Below are 18,888 nucleotides of genomic sequence, written 5' to 3'. Positions count from 1 at the left end.
CACAACAGTGTTTCAGTGTATGGACCATATTTGATCTTTAATTTTGTCAGGGAAAAAAAGACGATGCATTTGAAGCCATTTCATGGAAAAATTATTTACAGGGAGGACTCAGTCCTCACACACATGGACAACACATTAGTAAAAAACAAAGAGACGAGAGTTAAGGATTTGAAGTACTTCTGAACCTTAAAAACAGGGTGTTCTGATATCCAAACTATCAAGATAAATATATTTATAATATTTATATTATATTTACAGAATACCTTAAATTTACAACTGTTCATCATGTATTCTATAAACAAATATAAATTACTTAGGCACACTTTTGTCTCAAACAATAATGGGAGTGGTTTTCAAAGGCCATCCTCTCACTGTTTGAACTAGATTGATGTGAACTTTCACCAAGAAAAACCTTCAGTCGTGCAGTGTTACGCCACCCAGAGTGGCTACACTCTCAATACTTGTTGGCCAGCAGGTAGGGGTCATAATGTACACAACCATTTTTTTTACAGCAGGACTCAAAGCTGGCTTGATTTACACTACCCACAGACATAGGCGCAGTCCCAAAATGACCTCTTGACCCCCTGACCTGCTCCTTTGCAGCCTCTTGTTCAAGTAGGCATGGTGGAACATCCACCTTATTGCTTACACCTGTTCTCTCCTGCAGGATCTGCAAGGAGGAGGGAGCAAAGGCTGGAGGGAGCAGGAGAGCGAGATGAGTTTGGGATGCAGCTGAGTGAATGGGTCAAAGGTCAGACAAGGATGACGTTTATTCCCACACCTTTTTTTATAAGGTAGACAATCATATAAGGTTCAGAGACAACAAATAGAGAGCAGCTACGATATCTACAAAGAATATACAGTACGAGTGAAATATACATTGATGATACAGCCAACTAAACGCACGCAGAGGGGTGGAGGGGAGGAGTGGCCAGCCGGTATGGCCGGGCATGGCTTACTATGTAAGTCAGTCTATAAGTCCGACTCGGGCATATCCGGCATGTCGGCCATCAAGTAACCAATACCGTAACGGCCATTGGGGGCGGTGTCCGCATCAGGGCCGCCACTGCCGCTCTGCTTGCGGTAGATGCTGTTGCCAGGCATCGGTGAGGGCGCCTCGCTGGGCGACTTGCCTTGGATCAGACTGGCGTCGTCATCCTCACCCGGTCGGGCGCTCTCTTTGATGATGCGACCCTTCTTGTAGGAAACGGTGGAAAGGCCGCTGGTGTTCTCGTCGATGATGTTGAAGTAGCGCAGGCCAAAGACCACGGGCACCGGCATGATGGCCATCACCACCAGGGAGATGCAGACCACGATGCCCCACGGAGGGAAGTGCAAGTTCTTCTCTTTGGCCTGAGGAAAACACACATTCATTAAATATGTGGCATTTGCTGTGTCAAATGGCAGCTCTGATCTTTGTCCTGAAGGTGTTTTGTTTCATTTAAGTCTGTTCTAGTCTAGTAAAATATAAATAGCCTCTTTAGAGAGAAGAGAAGATGTTTCCTTGTACTCTTTGAAATCCTGATGTTTATTTTACACAGTTATTTGTGTAAAATGTAATTTTAATGAGAATGACCACTTCATTTCAGGTGTGAAAAATGATGACTAATTATTCTGCTCACTCAGGTGTGGTAAATCCACCTCACAGTGAGGTGTAGTACAGCCGCAGGTGATTCTAATTAGCTGCTTTGGTGAGCTGAGACATGTTGGCCTCACTGGACACATTAAGGAGAAGATGCCAGACATTTAGTCCCATTTGGCCTTTGCTCCACTTACTTAAGGTTTTAAAATGACTCTAGCTTTCTCTTGATGTTTTCAAACCGGTGCTTGAATGTCTGTGTATTAGACTACACATCCTGTTGATTGTCCGAGGGTTAAAGGATGCCTGGACATGTGTTTATCAGTGAAAACATGGTCTTTTCCCCCTCATTTTTAGCTACCGCCTCATTTACTTTGAACCCTTTAATTCTCTTTTTACTTGTTCCAGGTTTATCAAGTAGGAGAACTTCCACCCCCATTTGATCCCCGGCCCTCAAGAGAGACGAGCCGGAGACGTTGACTCACCTCTTCCTGTATCCAGGCACTGTAGCTGGGCGGCGTCATGATCAGCTGGATGAAGCTGGAGCACAGGAGAACCATCAGCAGGATGGGCGTGATGAACTTCCACATGTAGTAGTAGAAACGGTACGGCGTAAAGCCCAGCATGTCCTTCAGGTCTTCAAAGAACCTGAGAGAGCGGCGGCAGCGAAGCAGCAGGAGGTGAGATCAGATGTTTGAGGTAAAGAATTCACAATAGTTTCATGCTTCTTTATAAACCTGATGACCTTTATATGTTGTTTATATTTAGCCTTTATGGCCTCATTCAAATAGTGTGATTTAGACAATATAGCAACTCCAGGATTCCAAAAATAGACCCTTTTGTTCCCATAATTCAAGGTAGGAAAAGGTTTTGTTTAAACCCTCTTAAGGCTTATGAGGTAATAGAAACTTATAAAGTTAGATTCTACACATAAGGGACGTATAATCTACTTATTTTTGCATGTTATATGACAAATATGTCATACAAGGTTAAGACAATATGCAGATGATGTTTTTACTTACTTATCAATCCCGTAAAACCAAGCGATCGCCACGTTCTCCAGGATAACAACTATGAGCAGAGGCAGAGTAGCCGAGTAGTCGTCGAACATGGCCACAAAGTAGTTCCCTGAGCGCTGAACAAACAGGAGACCAATGGAGAAAGCCAACACACAGCATCCCACTGCAGGAGAGACGCAGGTAGTTAGTTGGTGTACAGACTGACAGATATGTTAGAGTACATGTGACTGTAAAGGTTTACATTCAGTGTCAGTTAAGGACATCAAATTACAGCGAATTGTTGTCATTATCCTCCAAACTTGCACCTAAACCCGAACAAGAGGAGTAGAGATGAACTTTAAGTAGAGCGGGACCCATTTAGAGCAGTTTGAGTCAAACGACCAGCAGGATGGCCCACATCTGTTCACTGTGGTGTGAGCAGCCACTGAGCCACGAGTATCATTAATCAAACCAGTTATTCTGTTGCCTCTGGTGGAACTTTACTGTAATAATTCCTGAAATATTTCTTTCCTTTACTCTTGAGGGAACTGTCTAATAATATTGAGGGACTTTTATTCATAATCTCTTTATGAAGCCTTGTAAAATACCTTAAAATTACAACACATTTCATTTTATCTAAGTATGAGAGTTCCTCTGTGAGCCATTTTAGAGAGAGCACTATTGATCATCTCTTACCTGTAAGAAATTCCTTGCGGACTTTGAACGTGTCTATCAGCGGGGTGAGGATGCCCTCGATGGTGCCGAACATGCTCCCGAGGCCGAGGTTAACCAGCATGAGGAAGAACATGACGGACCAGAAGGGCGAAGCTGGGAAGTGGGTCATGGCCTCTGTAAAGGCGATGAAGGCCAAACCCGTGCCTTGGACCGCCTGTCGGGGGTAAAGAAGAAGAAGAAATCAAAAACCAGCAGCCAGGGCCTTCATTTATTTTCATGACTATTTGTGGCAGCTCCTGCATCTACCTTATTGAGCTCGTCCTCAATGCTGCAGGATTCCAGTCCCAGTTGCCTGTACTCGTCCTCCTTCACCCCTCTGATGATGTCTATCATCTGATGGTAGTCCTCAGCACTGACTTGACTAACCTGAGTGAGGTTGATGTGGTGAGGGATCAGGCTTTCTTCAATGCCATTACCCAACAACGCCACAATCTTATTGGTGTTCCTAAAAAAACAGGAGGCAATAACAAGATGTTTCTTATTTTCCCAACATCTGAGTAAAGAGTAAAAATGCTAAAGGTCCACGTTACTCTTCAAGAAGCCAAAATCACCATCGACTTTGAGGTTAAGCTTGTACTCACAGTGCGACACATTTGCTGTTCATGATGTTGGCTTTGAAGCCCAGCACAGCAAACACCACCAGGGTGGCCAGCACGGAGGTGAAGAAGTTAATAAAAGACACCAAGACGGCATCAAAGTGGCAGTTGTTGTCCCGCTTGTTGTAGCTGGAGAAGGCGATGACGCCGCCGAAGCCGAGACCCAGCGCGAAGAAGACCTGCGTGGCCGCCTCTCGCCACACTTTCGCCTCCAACATAATCTCCAACTGGAAAAACAGAGCACGGACACATTTGGCTTAGTTAAGTACCACAGCTGATTAATTAACAGTTACCTCCTCAAATTGGACCTATCAAGCTAAAATGACAAGTATTTGCTTTGTATTTACATCAAGTGACCAATGCACCACAATCATTTGGTTCCTATGACAACACATTATCCAGGTCCAGTCACTGATGGACTGTGACATGTGCTTTTTAGATTTTAGATGCATGGTTGGACAAAACAAGAATGATAACATCTTGAGCACTGGGGCAGTGTGATGCTATTTTCTCATATTTTGTAATTTAAAAATATGCTTGATACTTGTTTTAGCCGTACACATAAATATACAGCTGTAAATACATTCATTGAATGTTGTAAATTTGCATATTTATGAGCAGCAGTTGTTGGATGGGGCCGTGATGGCTGGATGTTTTGCTGTCACAGATGTATACTGTGTTATCAGAGCTAGGTGTGGGAGGTTCAGCATTTGTTTTACATGTTTTACTTATGTGCTTTATGTATTTTTTTATGCTTTAGGATCAAATCTGTGTGTGATCTGTGATTCACAGAGCTGCAAGATAAAACAAGGTTAGAGCAGAAACTTGAAAATTTAATAAGTAACATATCAATGTTTCTTTCTGTCTGTATTGTGCAGACTCTCCGTGTACCATCTTGTGAAAAGACAGCTGGTGTCTTGACAGTTTCAAACTGGCAGTTTTTCTGTTACAAAGGTCTCAAACTGTTCTGAGCACAAAGCAGCAGAACACACACGCAGCAGGACTTTGATGTCCGCAGGTACGCGGAAGATGGTGGCAGAGAGGCGTCGTTTGAAGTCGCAAGATGTCAGTCGACGAGACAGAGCAGACACACGAGAACGAGACACTCACGCGCTCTGCTGTGAACGAGCATCTTCGGCTGGTTGCTTACATAAAGCCTCGGTAACTCCTGTTGCCATGGAGACATGATTCCACGGCCTGAGGTGCCATTGGCCTGTTGCAGCTAAGGAGCCGGCCTATTACGGCGCAGATTTGATTTTTGAGTTCAGACGCCTCAGACACCGAGTGGATTCAATTTAGCAGCGGCTGGTTGATGGTGATGTGATTAATGTTCAGCAGGGAAAACTGAACATCAGAAATAACAGTGTATATGTGATATTGATACTTTTCTTTCTTATATAATACACAAAGAAGAAGCAAACTTAATTGAGTTTTGGACAAAACAACATATTTGAAGATGCCACTGTAACATTAAGAGGTCAGAGAAACGTTGGCTTGAAAAGGTGCTTTACCTTGGGCGTGAACATGTGTCGAATCCCATCTATGGAGCCCTTCAGGAGCAGAGCCCGAACCAAGAAGCAAATCAACACCAACGTATGGGAACAGGGAGCTGAAGTACATCACCTGCAAGCAAACAGATCATTATATTAAACAGCACCAGACGTTTGCATTTTTAAAAAAAAGTCACTCTGCATATTTTAAGACGTCTTCTCCGTCCTCTGAGAGAGGCACACCGTGTCTGTGAAGACAGGAAACTATCAGGAGCAATCAGTATATAACTGAAACAGTAACTGGAAGTGAAACTTAAAACAATGAGAGTAAAAAGTGTAAAAAATAACTGTGCCTGCCTAACCATGATGATAATTTGACAGGAACATGGCCATCAAAGAGCAGCTCTGACTGACGTTTCATTTCAGTTCATTTCTGATTTCTATCTTGGTCTTGGATCTCTGTTTGCAGCTCAGAGGTGAGTTTGGGGTACATTCAAGCATTCTCCTTTTTGTGACCATGTAGTTCTGGTATATTTTAAAGTTGTGTAACTATTATCAGCAGGGTCCCAGGCCAGAACTGGTAGCTGCTGGGCCTTTGCAAGACCCTTTGTCTCATCAGACATGGGGCCCCATGTCTTTTTAAGTTGAACACTACTCATTTTTACCTGAGGCCCCTCTGTAAAGACAGGAGGCAGTGAAAGACTGAGAGCCGGACTGAAGGCCTAACTCAGCCGCTACTCTGTGACACGTGGGTTTCAGGGACGAGCAGTGGGTGTGGGTGCAGACGCCGGGAGATGGTTTGAGGTTGAGTCATATGCACAGTCAGTGATTCAGAGGCACTGCGTCTCCTGCATGGTGGTCCATGTGTAAGCCCTGAAGGAGGCCCATGTTACAGGGGAAAAGCAGGATTCTAACATCTCTAACGTACGTCATAAAAATACTTTTATGACGCTCAGTCTGATAATTGTCCCCTGGCTTTGTTCTCTGCTAATGTACAGTTTTTAAAAACCTAAACATGTTCTACTGTGAAAGGAAATCGTGCTGGGGACTTTCCTGTTCGGTAGTGACTACAAGTTGTTCTTCCTCTCATTCTCAAATTAATGCTTATCTGTTAAGTGTGAAATGCTGCACTGTAGCTGCAAGACAGTTCTTTTCAAAGAACTGGACACCATATATGACTTAAAACCAACAAAACAGAATTTAATTTAGATATTATTTAGAGTTTTATTGATGTCCTCACAGAGTTAAATGCTTTTCAGGTCCCTAAATATAAAGTCAAATGTAATAATTTGAATATGTTTATTCACTTATTTTTATTTTTCTCTGCTGCAGCTCTCCTCAGTTCTTTTCTGATTAGACCTGCCACCACAGAGCCAAACAGGCTGCTGCTTTCTGTGATAAGTTGATATCTGCTCCTTTATAACCTCAGTTGTATGTTCTATCAAAAAAAAAAAAGGGCTTTCATTGTGAAAGATTAGGTGTCATAGCAGATAGCATGTGCTTCTTGCAAAGGTCAAATTCTGAGAATGGCACTGTTATAGTCAGAAACCGATATAAAAAGTCAGATTCCCCCATGACGACTGAAATACATGTAACTGTTGAAATTCTTCATACGTAATGTGTCAGTAATCTACAGGCTTTTATATCTATAAGATTAGAAACTTCACGTTAATTGTTGTTCAGCAACTTTTGATGAATTTCATTTTTTTCCAGATCTATAACGAGCCCCCTCTCTCCCCCATCATAAGCCAAAAATTCCTCCCTCCCGTTTTCTTTTTTCTTTTTTTTTTTTTTTTTGGCCACACTCTTGACAATCAAACCAAGCCAAAAGAGCGCGTATAACCATGGTAACCACGACAGTCTGATCCCTTTCACGCCCACCCACACACACAAATGGGACAGAAATGCAGATCGCGGTGGGGATATTCCTTGGAAAAGGCTTTTGTGTGAACATGGGTGGAGAGGGCATTATTATTCTTTTATGCCACACAGCGCCGATTAAACTTCAAAGACACTTCGAGCTGGCCCCTTCAAGAGAGAGTTTGTGCCCATTTCTACTCGGGCCAACTCGAAAGGCCATCCAGACACACCAGGTAGTTGGAGGACGACCATCTGGCTCAAACTGTACAATTAAACTGTAGCTTGGCTGGTTTCTTATAAAAAGCACGGGTTATTTCTTTTTTTTATAAACACCAAAATACATTTCTATCTTTTATTTTCATGATGGCAGTGGAAGGACTTGAACATCATTTATGCTAGTACATCCCCTCTGATACAGCGGCAGTGCGACTGTGACAACGATTGTGGTTATCAGTGACATTTCTTGCCAGGCAGCAGGATGTGGCAGAGAGGGGAAATGAGACTGTCTAGCGCTGCAAATCACCACAGCAGAGGCGAAGATTAAAGCGCCACTGTTGTTGAGGGCATCCATCTTGTTTTGTCTGTGGCTGTTGTGGTGAATGAGGTGCAAAAGAGAGGGGCTCAGTGGACCCAAATATAGAGAGGACAGCTGCTGGGATAAGACCTGAGCTAAAGATAATGTCTGGATGGGAAAGGTGGGAAATCTCATTTATCAAGTGACAGTCACATTTCCCACACTATCTCAAGAAACTATAGTTACAGTCTTAGCAGTGGGGTTGTATATTTTAGCCTGTTAGTTTCTTCAAAGCCAAATCTTTTCAACTAAACTGCAGTGTATTGTAGCTAGTGTGGCAAAAATGAATTTTACTCAGTTTCAAGATCAAGTTTCTGGATGTTTATCATGTCATTTTATATGATCGCTCTACGGCTGCTGTCTTTATACCAGCTAACTTCAAGTGTCCTCTGTTTAGTACCAGACAGGTTGCAAACAATGGGCTTGTCAGAGCTTTTGTGTTGGAAACAGTTGTCTACAGATGCAGCTCAGACTAAATCATACAGAGTTAATGTGCTGTAAAACCAAAATGATGAGCTATGAGAGGCTAAAAACCCAAAAGAGCTGCAAAGTTTGGTGTGAATTCTCAATCATTTTGGCTCTATTACAAAGACTATGGTAAGAAGTGGGGATAAGACCAAAATCAAATGACTTCAAAGCTTATTCTGGGAACATTAACAACGTTTTTCCAATTAGCACAGGCTTGAATGTGACCTTGGAAGTACAACAGCTAACAGCTAATGCTTGTCATATGATATGAGAAAGTGTGGAATGATAGAGATCACCTGTAAAAGGGGAGGAGTAGTGGGGCGAGTTTGCAAGCAAACGCCAACCTTTAACCAGTGGGCTAATCCTTCCGGATGCTAGTCACGCTACTGTCAGCTTTGCTGCACTAAGCTAAAGTAAGCTGAGCCAGGAATCCCACACAAGATCACATGAGCTCCCAGGATCATATCTGAGCCTGTATCATTAGAAAAATTTGCCAAGTCACATTACAGTAGTCACTCTGGAGTGTCTTTAGACCAGGCCCTCTGTAAGCCTCTACTTTAAAGTGAGCTGACTATGTGTGAGAGGATTTTCAAAACACTTGGCAAGAAGTGGTCTTTTGTTTCTGTAACTGGTTTCCCATTTTACAGGGTACAGGAGTTATATTTGAGTGGTTATTAAGGCCAAGCTGCCAGGATTGCAGGGCAGCTGTAGTAGGTCGTTTTAATCTGTTCTCTTCCTCTCTGCTTCTCCTCTTCTGCCTGATTCCTTACATGTTTAAATATCTTTTCTCCTGATCACTTTTGCCAGAAACCTAAAGCAGTCCCTACCTTCCCAGAAGACTGGATTCCCTTGATCATGGCGAGGCAAACCATGGACCAGGCAACCAGCAGGCACACCGTCATCTTCCAGTTAAGTCCTCCACCCTCAGAGATGCTGTTAGAGATGTCCAGGGCCTCGCGGTACCAGTAGTAGGTGGTGGCCGAGCTCTTCTCACACTCCGGCACCACATCTACGGACAAAACGGTGAGAGTTACACCTCAGTCTTGTTTGATGAACTGCAGTGTCTGTGTTTAACTGCGTCTTACATGGACTGGTCTTGTTCTTGACAAGTGGACACTCGTGCCATGGCAGAGGTTGCTGGAAGGATTGGGAGAAGTAGAAGAGACTCCAGCTGATGATGACATTGTAGTAGAGAGCCACAAAGAAGCACACCTACAAACAAAAGAGCCAAGTCAGCATGAGAAACTCAAAACCAAAAACAGGAAAACGGGTGTTATCTTCTGAAACCAACTGTCATATCTTCAGTACCAAACATGACCTTGATTTTTCTCTTTTTGCAACAAGAGGGCACTTTTTAATTTTGATTTAGACATGAATGAATGGCTAATATACAGCATCCTTATGTTTTCATCATTGAGTTGAAGTTTAAACTTGACAGATGTTGCACTTTCTTTGAGTTATTCCTGATGGCACTTGTGCAGTTGTTTCATCACATAAAGAAACAGCTGTTGTTGCTGCTGAAACCAGAAACTACCTGACTTCCTCTGTACCAGCTTATCACCAGAGATTCAGGTTATTTACTATTCTTTCAACCATGTTTTTAGAACTAACGCAGACGCCTGTGTCGCACTCACCACACAGCTGGCAAAGCCGATGCCCCCCAGACGAGGGCTGATGTAGTTCCACACCCCGATGCTGCCCCTGCGGATCCGCTGTCCCACGGCGAGCTCCAGAAAGAACAGCGGGATGCCAATCAATATCAGAAGGATGAGATAGGGCACCAGGTACGCTCCTGCCAGAGTTAGATGAAGAACACACAAGGAAGGGAAAACTGTGTCATCAGATAACTTTGATGTGACACTATTTCAGTTCCTGAAAGCAGCCTACGAGCACGTGGGCACAGTGTTGTTTCTCTAGTTTTCTTATTTATCTCACTATCTACCACATACTGTACACACACACACACACACACACAAACACAGGGGCTTTTTAGAGCACACAGGAGCAACACACACATTACTATACACACATCTGCTGAGCTGCATTTGTGTCTCCACCTAACACTTCCCCCGCGGTGTGTGGTGCAATCAAATAATTCAGGAAACCAGCAAAGATACTGCAGTCTGAAATTACCTAAATTACTGTGGGATTACTTTGAGGTGCATCACAAAGATGACGTTCCTCTCTAGAATTAAGGTTTCAGGGCGAATGACTAACATAAACACAGGCTGTAATAGTGTGGTGCAATAAAATACGAGGAGGGGGCACGTCTCTCATGATGGTCAGAGTGCTCGTGAGCAGAAAGACTGCCAGGCACATGATGGCTGGAAGAGAACGGAGGAACCTAAAAGTCTTTGTTTGGAAGAAATGGCCGGTGGTTAGATGTGTTCAGTGGCACAAGATTTTAAAATAATGTGTCTTCTATTTCCCTGTTACATATGGGAAAAAGTACAGTATGTTCGCTGCAGTGTGGAGGTTTATTTTCCTCACGTGAAGCGAAAGTTCTGATGTGTGTGTTAAAGGTTTCAGGACCCTTAAACTACGGAAATCTGTTAGAAACCACTGCATCATTTCAAAACTGCAGAGCCACTGATGGAAAAACCAAACAATACTTTCTTGAAAACCCACCTTTTTAAAGATGATGCCACACTTCACAACAAAGATTATTTTAAAATCCCCCTTTGTAACCTTCTTTTTCCTCTCATGGGCTAAACCACAACATCAAATGACAACACCGTGGTGGGACAACATGCAGTAATGTTTCTATGAGTCACAGATGACAAAATCAAAACTTCCGCCATGGGTGTATTGTTTTAAAGATTAGTTTCATCCTTGTTTCAACAGGAGTTTATTGTTTCATCTGGCAGGACGTTCATTCAGATCCTTTCCTGAGTCCTGCTGTCCCTCCCAGGTTTGGCCTGGAAGGGAGTGGCAGGAAGTAAATATGTGTGTGTGTGTGTGTGTGTGTGTGTTGTTTTAAGCGTGTGTGTTTGTGTATGTACAGTATACTAACTGGTTTCTAATATTAAAACATCTAATTCTGGTTCACTGAGTACACAGTTCATTCTGGGAAGAGGCTTTGACATCAGTCAGCATCAAAACCTCCCTCTGGTCTCCATTGTCTTTTAAAACCTTCAACAGCCTTCCTTGGATACTCAAACACTTTGACGGCACTTTGCCTGATCAGAGTGCATTTGCGCTTTTCTAAAAATAGCTCAGTCCTCTTCACTTACAGAATCAAGGTGAAATATCTGGCTTATCCAGTCCAGGTATTTTTTAGGCGGCACTGTGCATGGATTGTTTCCAATGTCTATGATATGAGCAACGTAAAAGATATAACTCATTTTATAAAAACTGCCTTAAATATTGAGTTGATTTATCATTGGATGGAGGAGAAATGGAGAAACAAAACACAGGAAGATGCCCTGAGCTTTCTGGTGTGTGATTGAGGAACACCATGTCTGTTTGTAAAGCATTTGGCTGAGCAGGTTTTGACTTGAATCACCAGGACATTCCAAACTCAAGCTCAGGAGCACGTGTTCATTAAAAATGACATTATGGCAGCGTCTACACATACAGTATGAAGGTGTACACATGAGTATATACTTGTCAACAAACTCTAATGGACAGTTTGCAACATTCTGGTCAATTCTGATTGATGTTCGGTGTAATATTTAGTGTTAGCATGCTAACATTTGTTGATTTATATTCATTAGCTATGTAGTTTTTATGTCGGGGGATCAGCAAAGTGATCACAGTTTATATGAACCAGCCTTGGCAATTTTCAGGGGAATCTATCCAGCAACATTTTTTGTTGCTTTTGTTACTGTGAAATCACTACACTGCAGGGCTCTTACTTTTTATTTAGAATTCAAACTACTGCATATTTATCGTTCTACTTTTTCTTTTTTTGAAGTGAATATTGTTGAGTTCTGCACAGTTGGTTGGATAAGACACAACATTTTTGTGTCACAATGAGCTCCGGGAAACTACGATTTACATTTTTCACTATTTTATAAACAAAAGAGAAAAGTGAATTAATTTAAATGAATGTGGCTTTTTTTAAAGGCACTCCAGCAGACACTGCTGTTAAAGGAAATATACTGTAATGAGATGAAAGGCAGTGACATGCACACACATGTATGAACACAGCACATGATGCACTATAGGCTCCTGCTGTGGGTGGATAGAAGATGCTGATAAAGTACAGACACATGCAAACACACACTCACACATGAGCACACACACACACACACACAGACCTGCTCCAGCCCCAGATCTGACATTTTAATTAAATTATACTCTAACACAGCAGGTCGACCAGAGCTGTTTAAAACAGACCTGAAAACATGACAGGTTTCGAAACACACACACACACACACTAACAGATACTAACAGATGGATCTTACGCAAATTATGTACATGAACACACCTGTAAGAACATGATTCATTGTGTGCATACACATACACACTTCAGTTGACATTGCATCGACTTACATTGTTTTCCTGGAGTCAAAGCCAGACTTTAACCGGTATTCTCCATTTGCCACACCCCAATTTCTTACTTCTGACCATATTTCCCACTGTGTACTGGAATTACTACATTAGTGTTTAATAATTAGATTACAGTTCTATCATGTTTTTCTGCTGATTAACACAAATTTCTACTCATTTTTGTCACTGGCAATTTTCAGTGTGTGTGCATCATCCCAGACTGTGATTACATAACACATAAACAAAGACTTTCATGTTCACTTTCAAAAATCATTGCTGCATACTAGAGCTGGGCGATTTAGTTGGAAGTCAGTATCACAATGCTATCATTTCATGACAGCAATGTACGTCACATTATGGCAAATCTATACAAAATAATGAAGCCAATGTTCACGCTGAAATGAACTGTGTTGCACTGACAGACAAAACACTTCAATGTGTAAAACTTTTTAAGACTTTTCATGACCCCAGACTTGTGGTTGTACTATGATAATAATATAATACTCTATGTAATAATGAAAGGTGAAGAGAAGGCAGCTCAAATAGTCTTCCCTTGTTTAATGTCTATGCTAAGGGTATTTTAGGGACTTTTCCTTATGTCTTTTAGAGAGGCTGAACTGGATCAGGAACCACTGTCGCTGTGTGTCTGTAAACTCCACTGAGACACTGCATCTGATAATAAACTTGATTTGGATTGAGAGTTTCTATCCTGTCTGGCCAGCCCCTCTGATACGGTTTCATTTAATCAGCTTTCTCAAGACAGTCACTGGCTTTACATAATCTCCAGGTGGGAGGTGCAGCACCTTATCACCGTCGTAGAACACATACACGTTAGAGCGTAAACCCTGCAATGAGTCCTCATTGAGAGCTACTCAAGTAGTGCGTACGGCATTGTGGGAAGTGTGGTTTTGGTTGCAGCTGAGGCTGAATGTTGTCATAGTCAGACTACAATCCAAGAGCATCAGAGCAGCTCACAGAATGATTTCCTGCATGTTGACAGCGGTGTTATTTCATGTTGCGTTCATCTGTTTTATGTTTGTGAAATGCTGCAGACACCACACTGACAGAGACACAGACGGTCACATGACTCTCATGTTGGCCCTGAAGGTCACTGAGCAGTCTGGTTTTGACAGAGGAGTACAAAATAGGAAGGACTCAGCTTCTCCATCTTTCTTAAATGCACTTAAAATCAAACAGACAGTGCAGCACTTTGTGTATCTGTTTGGACCATGTTGATTCTAGAAACACATTTAAGGACTAATCATGAAGAATGTTTTTAGTTTCCAAGTGTTTTAACCTGATGATAAACTGGAGTATTTCTTAACATAGAAAGTTGTTGATTTGCAACAAACACATGAATTAGTCATGCGTCTATTTTAAGGACTTCACAATTAATCAGCTAACACTTTAATATTAAATAGATGTTTAGACAGGAGTGTCAAAGTCCTTTTGAAATGCATTCAGATTATTTACAGTGCTGGTAGATGCAAAAAGAGGAAGATTACACTTCTAGTTTCTGAGCACAGACGGCTAATTCCAGACATCTCTGTGTTGTTACTAATACATGTTAAAAATAACACTGACACAGTCTAGTTCTGTATCTCCTCAAGGATGCAAATCACATAAATGGTTTCTTTGGTTTTTGTTTGTCCTCTGCAATAAGACGTGGATCTCTACAAACTCAGAAACTGGGAGTATAGTTGTCTTCTTTTTTCAGTTTCACTCAAGCTTCCACTCATAAGTCTCAGATCCTGAAGCATTTTTTTTTATAGTTTACCATTTTTGATGCTGTTTTAATGTGAATTTACGTCTGGCAAATCATCCACAGTTTGACAACAGACGGCATATCAGCAGAGATAAAATACCTACAGAAATACATGCTGCTTTACTGCAGGTTCACTCTAATATTAGTCATTTTGTAACTGAGGTTTATTCTACTGCTGCACTCTCCTGGTTATTCATTTCTATTGGTAATCCCAGATTAGCCAAACTGGACAGTTTTGACCTTCTCCTCTTGCTGTAGTTGCATGTGCAGTTTTCCTGTGCAATAAGCTATATTTACTGACACTGTAGGCGCCATCATGTTTGTTTTACCTCCAGATAAACCAGTTAATTTGGCTAATTTACAATGTTGTTGCATTTCCAGATCTTAGTTATTGACTTGGTGAGTAAAATGTTAGCACAACTGTTAATAGTCATGAGCAAAACTTTGACAATAAGATTCAGAGCGTAATGAATTGTCCTTCAAGTCATATTAAGTTCATTTAAAATTTCCAATGTTTTTCCATGCTGCCCTCAGAAACTAGAAGAGTGTCTGTGGCTGAAATGTGCAAAGTGAAACTGTACATGAGGACTGCTGAGAGTAACTCACCCCCTCCGTTCTTCTGACACAGGTAGGGGAACCTCCAGACGTTACCCAGGCCTACAGAGAAGCCAACCTGGGCCAGGATGTACTGGAGCTTGCTGTTCCAGGCCGGGCGTTCCTCCTCCTCACCATCCGAGCCCCCTTCCTCCACGTCGCACTCTTTCCCTTCCCCTTCATGGTTATTGACGATCAGCGAACTCTTCTTGAAGGAATCGTCGCAGGCGTCCTCGTTGGAAAGCAGGTCTTTGACAGACTCTGTGACATCGTCGTCAAGCTCTCTCTTGACGGCCTTGCTGTTTTTGGGCATTTGATAAAGCAATCAAGGGCGAAGGGTGGAAAGTCTTTTCGGTTGGCGGGCTGGAGGTGCAGGGCCAGGGTCTGTGGAAATTCACTTTTTTTTTGTTTTTAACTTTGTCTGTGCAAAGCTACAAGTTTTTAGATGTTTGGGTTGAAGGGATTTAAAACAGTTCGTAGAGGTTGAGTGATGAGGAAGCTGTTTATTTCTTCATGATCACCAAATGTCTGTGGCACAGGAAAGGAAACACTTCAGTGAGGAAACGGCAAAAGTGAAAATTCTGACAGAGGTTGCATCAGTGCTTTGTCATTGACACAGCACTGACATGCAAGCAACCACACTGCTTTAGCAAATGGACAAAAGACAAGAATGGACATTTTGTAAACAATTTGTAAAGATCTGAAGTGGAAATCAAACATGCAGGACAGACTTTTATTCTGTAGGAAATAAGTCATCATTTTATTGACCCTACTTCGTCCACACCATCTTATCTGACGTGATAATTACTGCTTTATCCCGAGGAATCAGTTATTTCTCACATGGAAATCACATGGCTGGTAGGGGCAGCAAAATCAATGAATGGGTTTCATTTTAGTGTAAGTTAGTGTTGTGGCAAAAAAAAAAAAGGCCTGGGAAGATTCGCTCGCTTGTGGACGGTGACTGAGACAGTGACAGGTTGAGGTACGGAGACTATCAGGTTTCCAATCCTCCTGAATAATTGAAGGGAGGAGGCCATTTGCATACGAACCCAAACACTCCTTTTCTCCGCAGCACTCGGGGATGAGGAAAGCCCCTCAAATATGAGAGGGTGTCAACTTTCAAAATAAAAATAAGAGTATGAGCGGACATGCGACGGTCCCCTGAATGACAATGTGCGGGAAACCACGCGGCGCTTGGTCTGTTTTAGTATCTGCAGAAGACGCAATATGCACGTTTAAGCCACTATGATTTATACTACAGCCTACATAGCGCTGGAGAGGGTGTGGGCACTGTCCACCCGGAGGCGAGTTAAGGTGCGCAACATCTTTGTCTTTGGGATCTCAGCATCCTCAGGGCGTCTTACTTTTACATTTCGCTCATTTCATGCTTTAATCTTTTCATTAAAACGCATCAAAAAAATATTTAAAAAATCTTCCGACGCCACCATGTTACAGAAACAGCACGCCCATCCCGCGTTTCACCAAGCAGCGGATTAAGTGATTAATAGATTTCCTTTACTGCTTCCAGATTAGCCTGGTTTGTATGAGGCAAAGGCCGACGTTTCATAATCCAGTGAACGCAACATAGCAGCCAAAAGGACCACTGATGCTGAGTAACCTTCACTGCACCTCCAACGAGGAGGCTGTGATAAGGAACGCTGCCGCAATTATTGCATGGGAATTAGGATATGACTGTTGAGGCTGAGGCCATGACTGAGCGCACACAAAAAGGCTTTAACATTTTATTTTCTCTTCCTGCACGACTCAGGAGTGATGAGTCAAACAGCGAGAAAACGCGGATGTAAAAAGGAATGTAAAACAAACACACACACACGCACAGAGAGAGAGAGAGAGAGATAGAGATCAAACCAACAAGTCACACCGGTGCCATGTGGCTCGTTGTTCTACCCGGGCACAATTTGTTCTCTAAGGAATGCGCATAAATTACTGTCCTCCCTCCCGCCCAGTCTTCATGACATCCATGTGAGGTGTTTCATCATTCACTGGCCAGCCACATCCTGCGCACTGGTACCTCAGTCAGCCTCTCTCTCTCTCTCACACACACACACACACACACAGAAATACACACACCATGCCACGTCTGTATCATTATTTATCCATTGAGGATGCGGTGCAGGGCACTCACCTGTGTGGAAATGATACGTCTCAAGGGATGAAATTGTGAGAGCACATGCACGGAGCAGACATCATCACTTGTCTCTGTACGAACCCTGCCGGTGTATTCTGCCTCAGTCCCCGGCTCAGTCTTCTCTACATATCAGCCAGAGACGCGACACTCTTAAAGGAGGGGGGCGCTCCGCCTCCTCCGTACCGACATTAAACCGGTTTCTCACTTCTTATCGATGCTATGTTTCACCGCATGGACGTTATATATCTGTACTCGATGGCTACTATTAGACTTCTTGGCATATATAAGGTTTATGGTGAAACGAAAGTCTTTCTATTCTCTGGCCACCCCCTTTTTTACTTGGTACGGTCCACTACTACAAGAAAAGGGGCTGGCTCACGGATGAATGCAATGTGCCTCTGTTTATAAACGCTCATTTCCCCACTGTATACGTATTCACTTCGACATTATACCGATTTACTATTATACAGTCATTTCATAACAAAATACACAATTTATTTAGAATTTTATCGAATTAAAAGTGAGGTTTTGGTCAAGGTTAGGATGCGCGTCATCCACCCGCGCAACCATCGAGACTCGCGAAAAAAAAAAATTTACATACAGCCCAGACGAGACAGAAATCTGTTTTATTAACCAAAAAAAAAAAAAAAATCTGAGAAATATTCCCTTATACGTCGACCAGACAGTTCATCTCAAATATATTTAGATAATGCAAAGGCCCCTTATGTGCGTGTGGATTTTAAATGATTATGATAAATAAATACTGTATTTAATTCAAGAAATTTATTGTGCGTGCAACTAGAACAGTTTAATACGGTCAACATCTTGTGAGTTGGCTGCTGTCTTTACGTTACCACAATAACTGTATAGACTTATACCAACGACAAGGCTGTGGTCGTACAAACAGGCTGAATAAAGCATAGTTAACAAATAGCCCAACTAAAATAACTGGCAAAACAAGAAGTATTATATAAACATGATTTCCTGGAGACATGGTTTCATATAGTTATCAATCAATTAAACTATATAATAAATCTATGAACTAAGTTATAAGGTCAGAAGCTACATATAGGCCTTTTACATGGTTATAGGATATATTAAACACAAGACCACATTTTCCTCGATTAGAATTTTACCTTCTACCTAATTGTTCAGGTGTATTGTTAACTTGTGTGCAGAGCTTCTTTGGTTAAGGTTAGAGTTTAGACAGCTAGCATGCAGTCAGAGTTTGAGCGAGCGTTTGGTCAAGTTCAGTGAGAAAACCAGAGCTAAGACCTCACAATGAAAGGGTATGACGCAGAAGAAACTGGGTCGTAGCAGGGAAATAAATATTGCGCACTCATCCACCACAGTTTCAGGGTCAGGCTTCTACTGAGCCACCCTAACATAATCCCTCTGTATTGGAAAACTGTCTTGATTTCACTTCCTGTGCACATGTGTGACGATGTCGCTGTCATTCTGTGTCCTTATAATGTAAGGATGTATTTCCTGCTGATCAGCTGTCAGTGTTGATAACAGAAGAAGTTTCATTAAGAAACAGCCTGTGTTTTTGGAAAATTTCACTGGATATTGGGAGAAATGCATCA

The 18,888-nt window shown here is 42.2% G+C and overlaps 1 protein-coding gene across 1 annotated transcript; it reads right to left on the bottom strand.

Moving 5' to 3' along the window:
- Positions 1–10: 10 nt before the first annotated feature.
- slc6a15 (solute carrier family 6 member 15) lies at positions 11–17,431 on the bottom strand. The gene is given in 13 exon segments (XM_018672585.2): positions 11–1,353; positions 2,065–2,227; positions 2,602–2,761; positions 3,274–3,466; positions 3,559–3,757; positions 3,894–4,135; positions 5,420–5,500; positions 5,502–5,531; positions 9,128–9,309; positions 9,386–9,512; positions 9,935–10,092; positions 15,166–15,681; positions 17,300–17,431. Coding segments are annotated over 12 exon segments (2,217 nt in total). The 5' UTR covers positions 15,467–15,681; positions 17,300–17,431; the 3' UTR covers positions 11–972.
- Positions 17,432–18,888: the final 1,457 nt, after the last annotated feature.

Source organism: Lates calcarifer, linkage group LG10, assembly GCF_001640805.2.
Source record: "Lates calcarifer isolate ASB-BC8 linkage group LG10, TLL_Latcal_v3, whole genome shotgun sequence".
Lineage (NCBI taxonomy): Eukaryota > Metazoa > Chordata > Actinopteri > Centropomidae > Lates > Lates calcarifer.
Note: the sequence above shows the minus strand (reverse complement) of the source record. Positions and strands in the feature narration are given on the sequence as shown.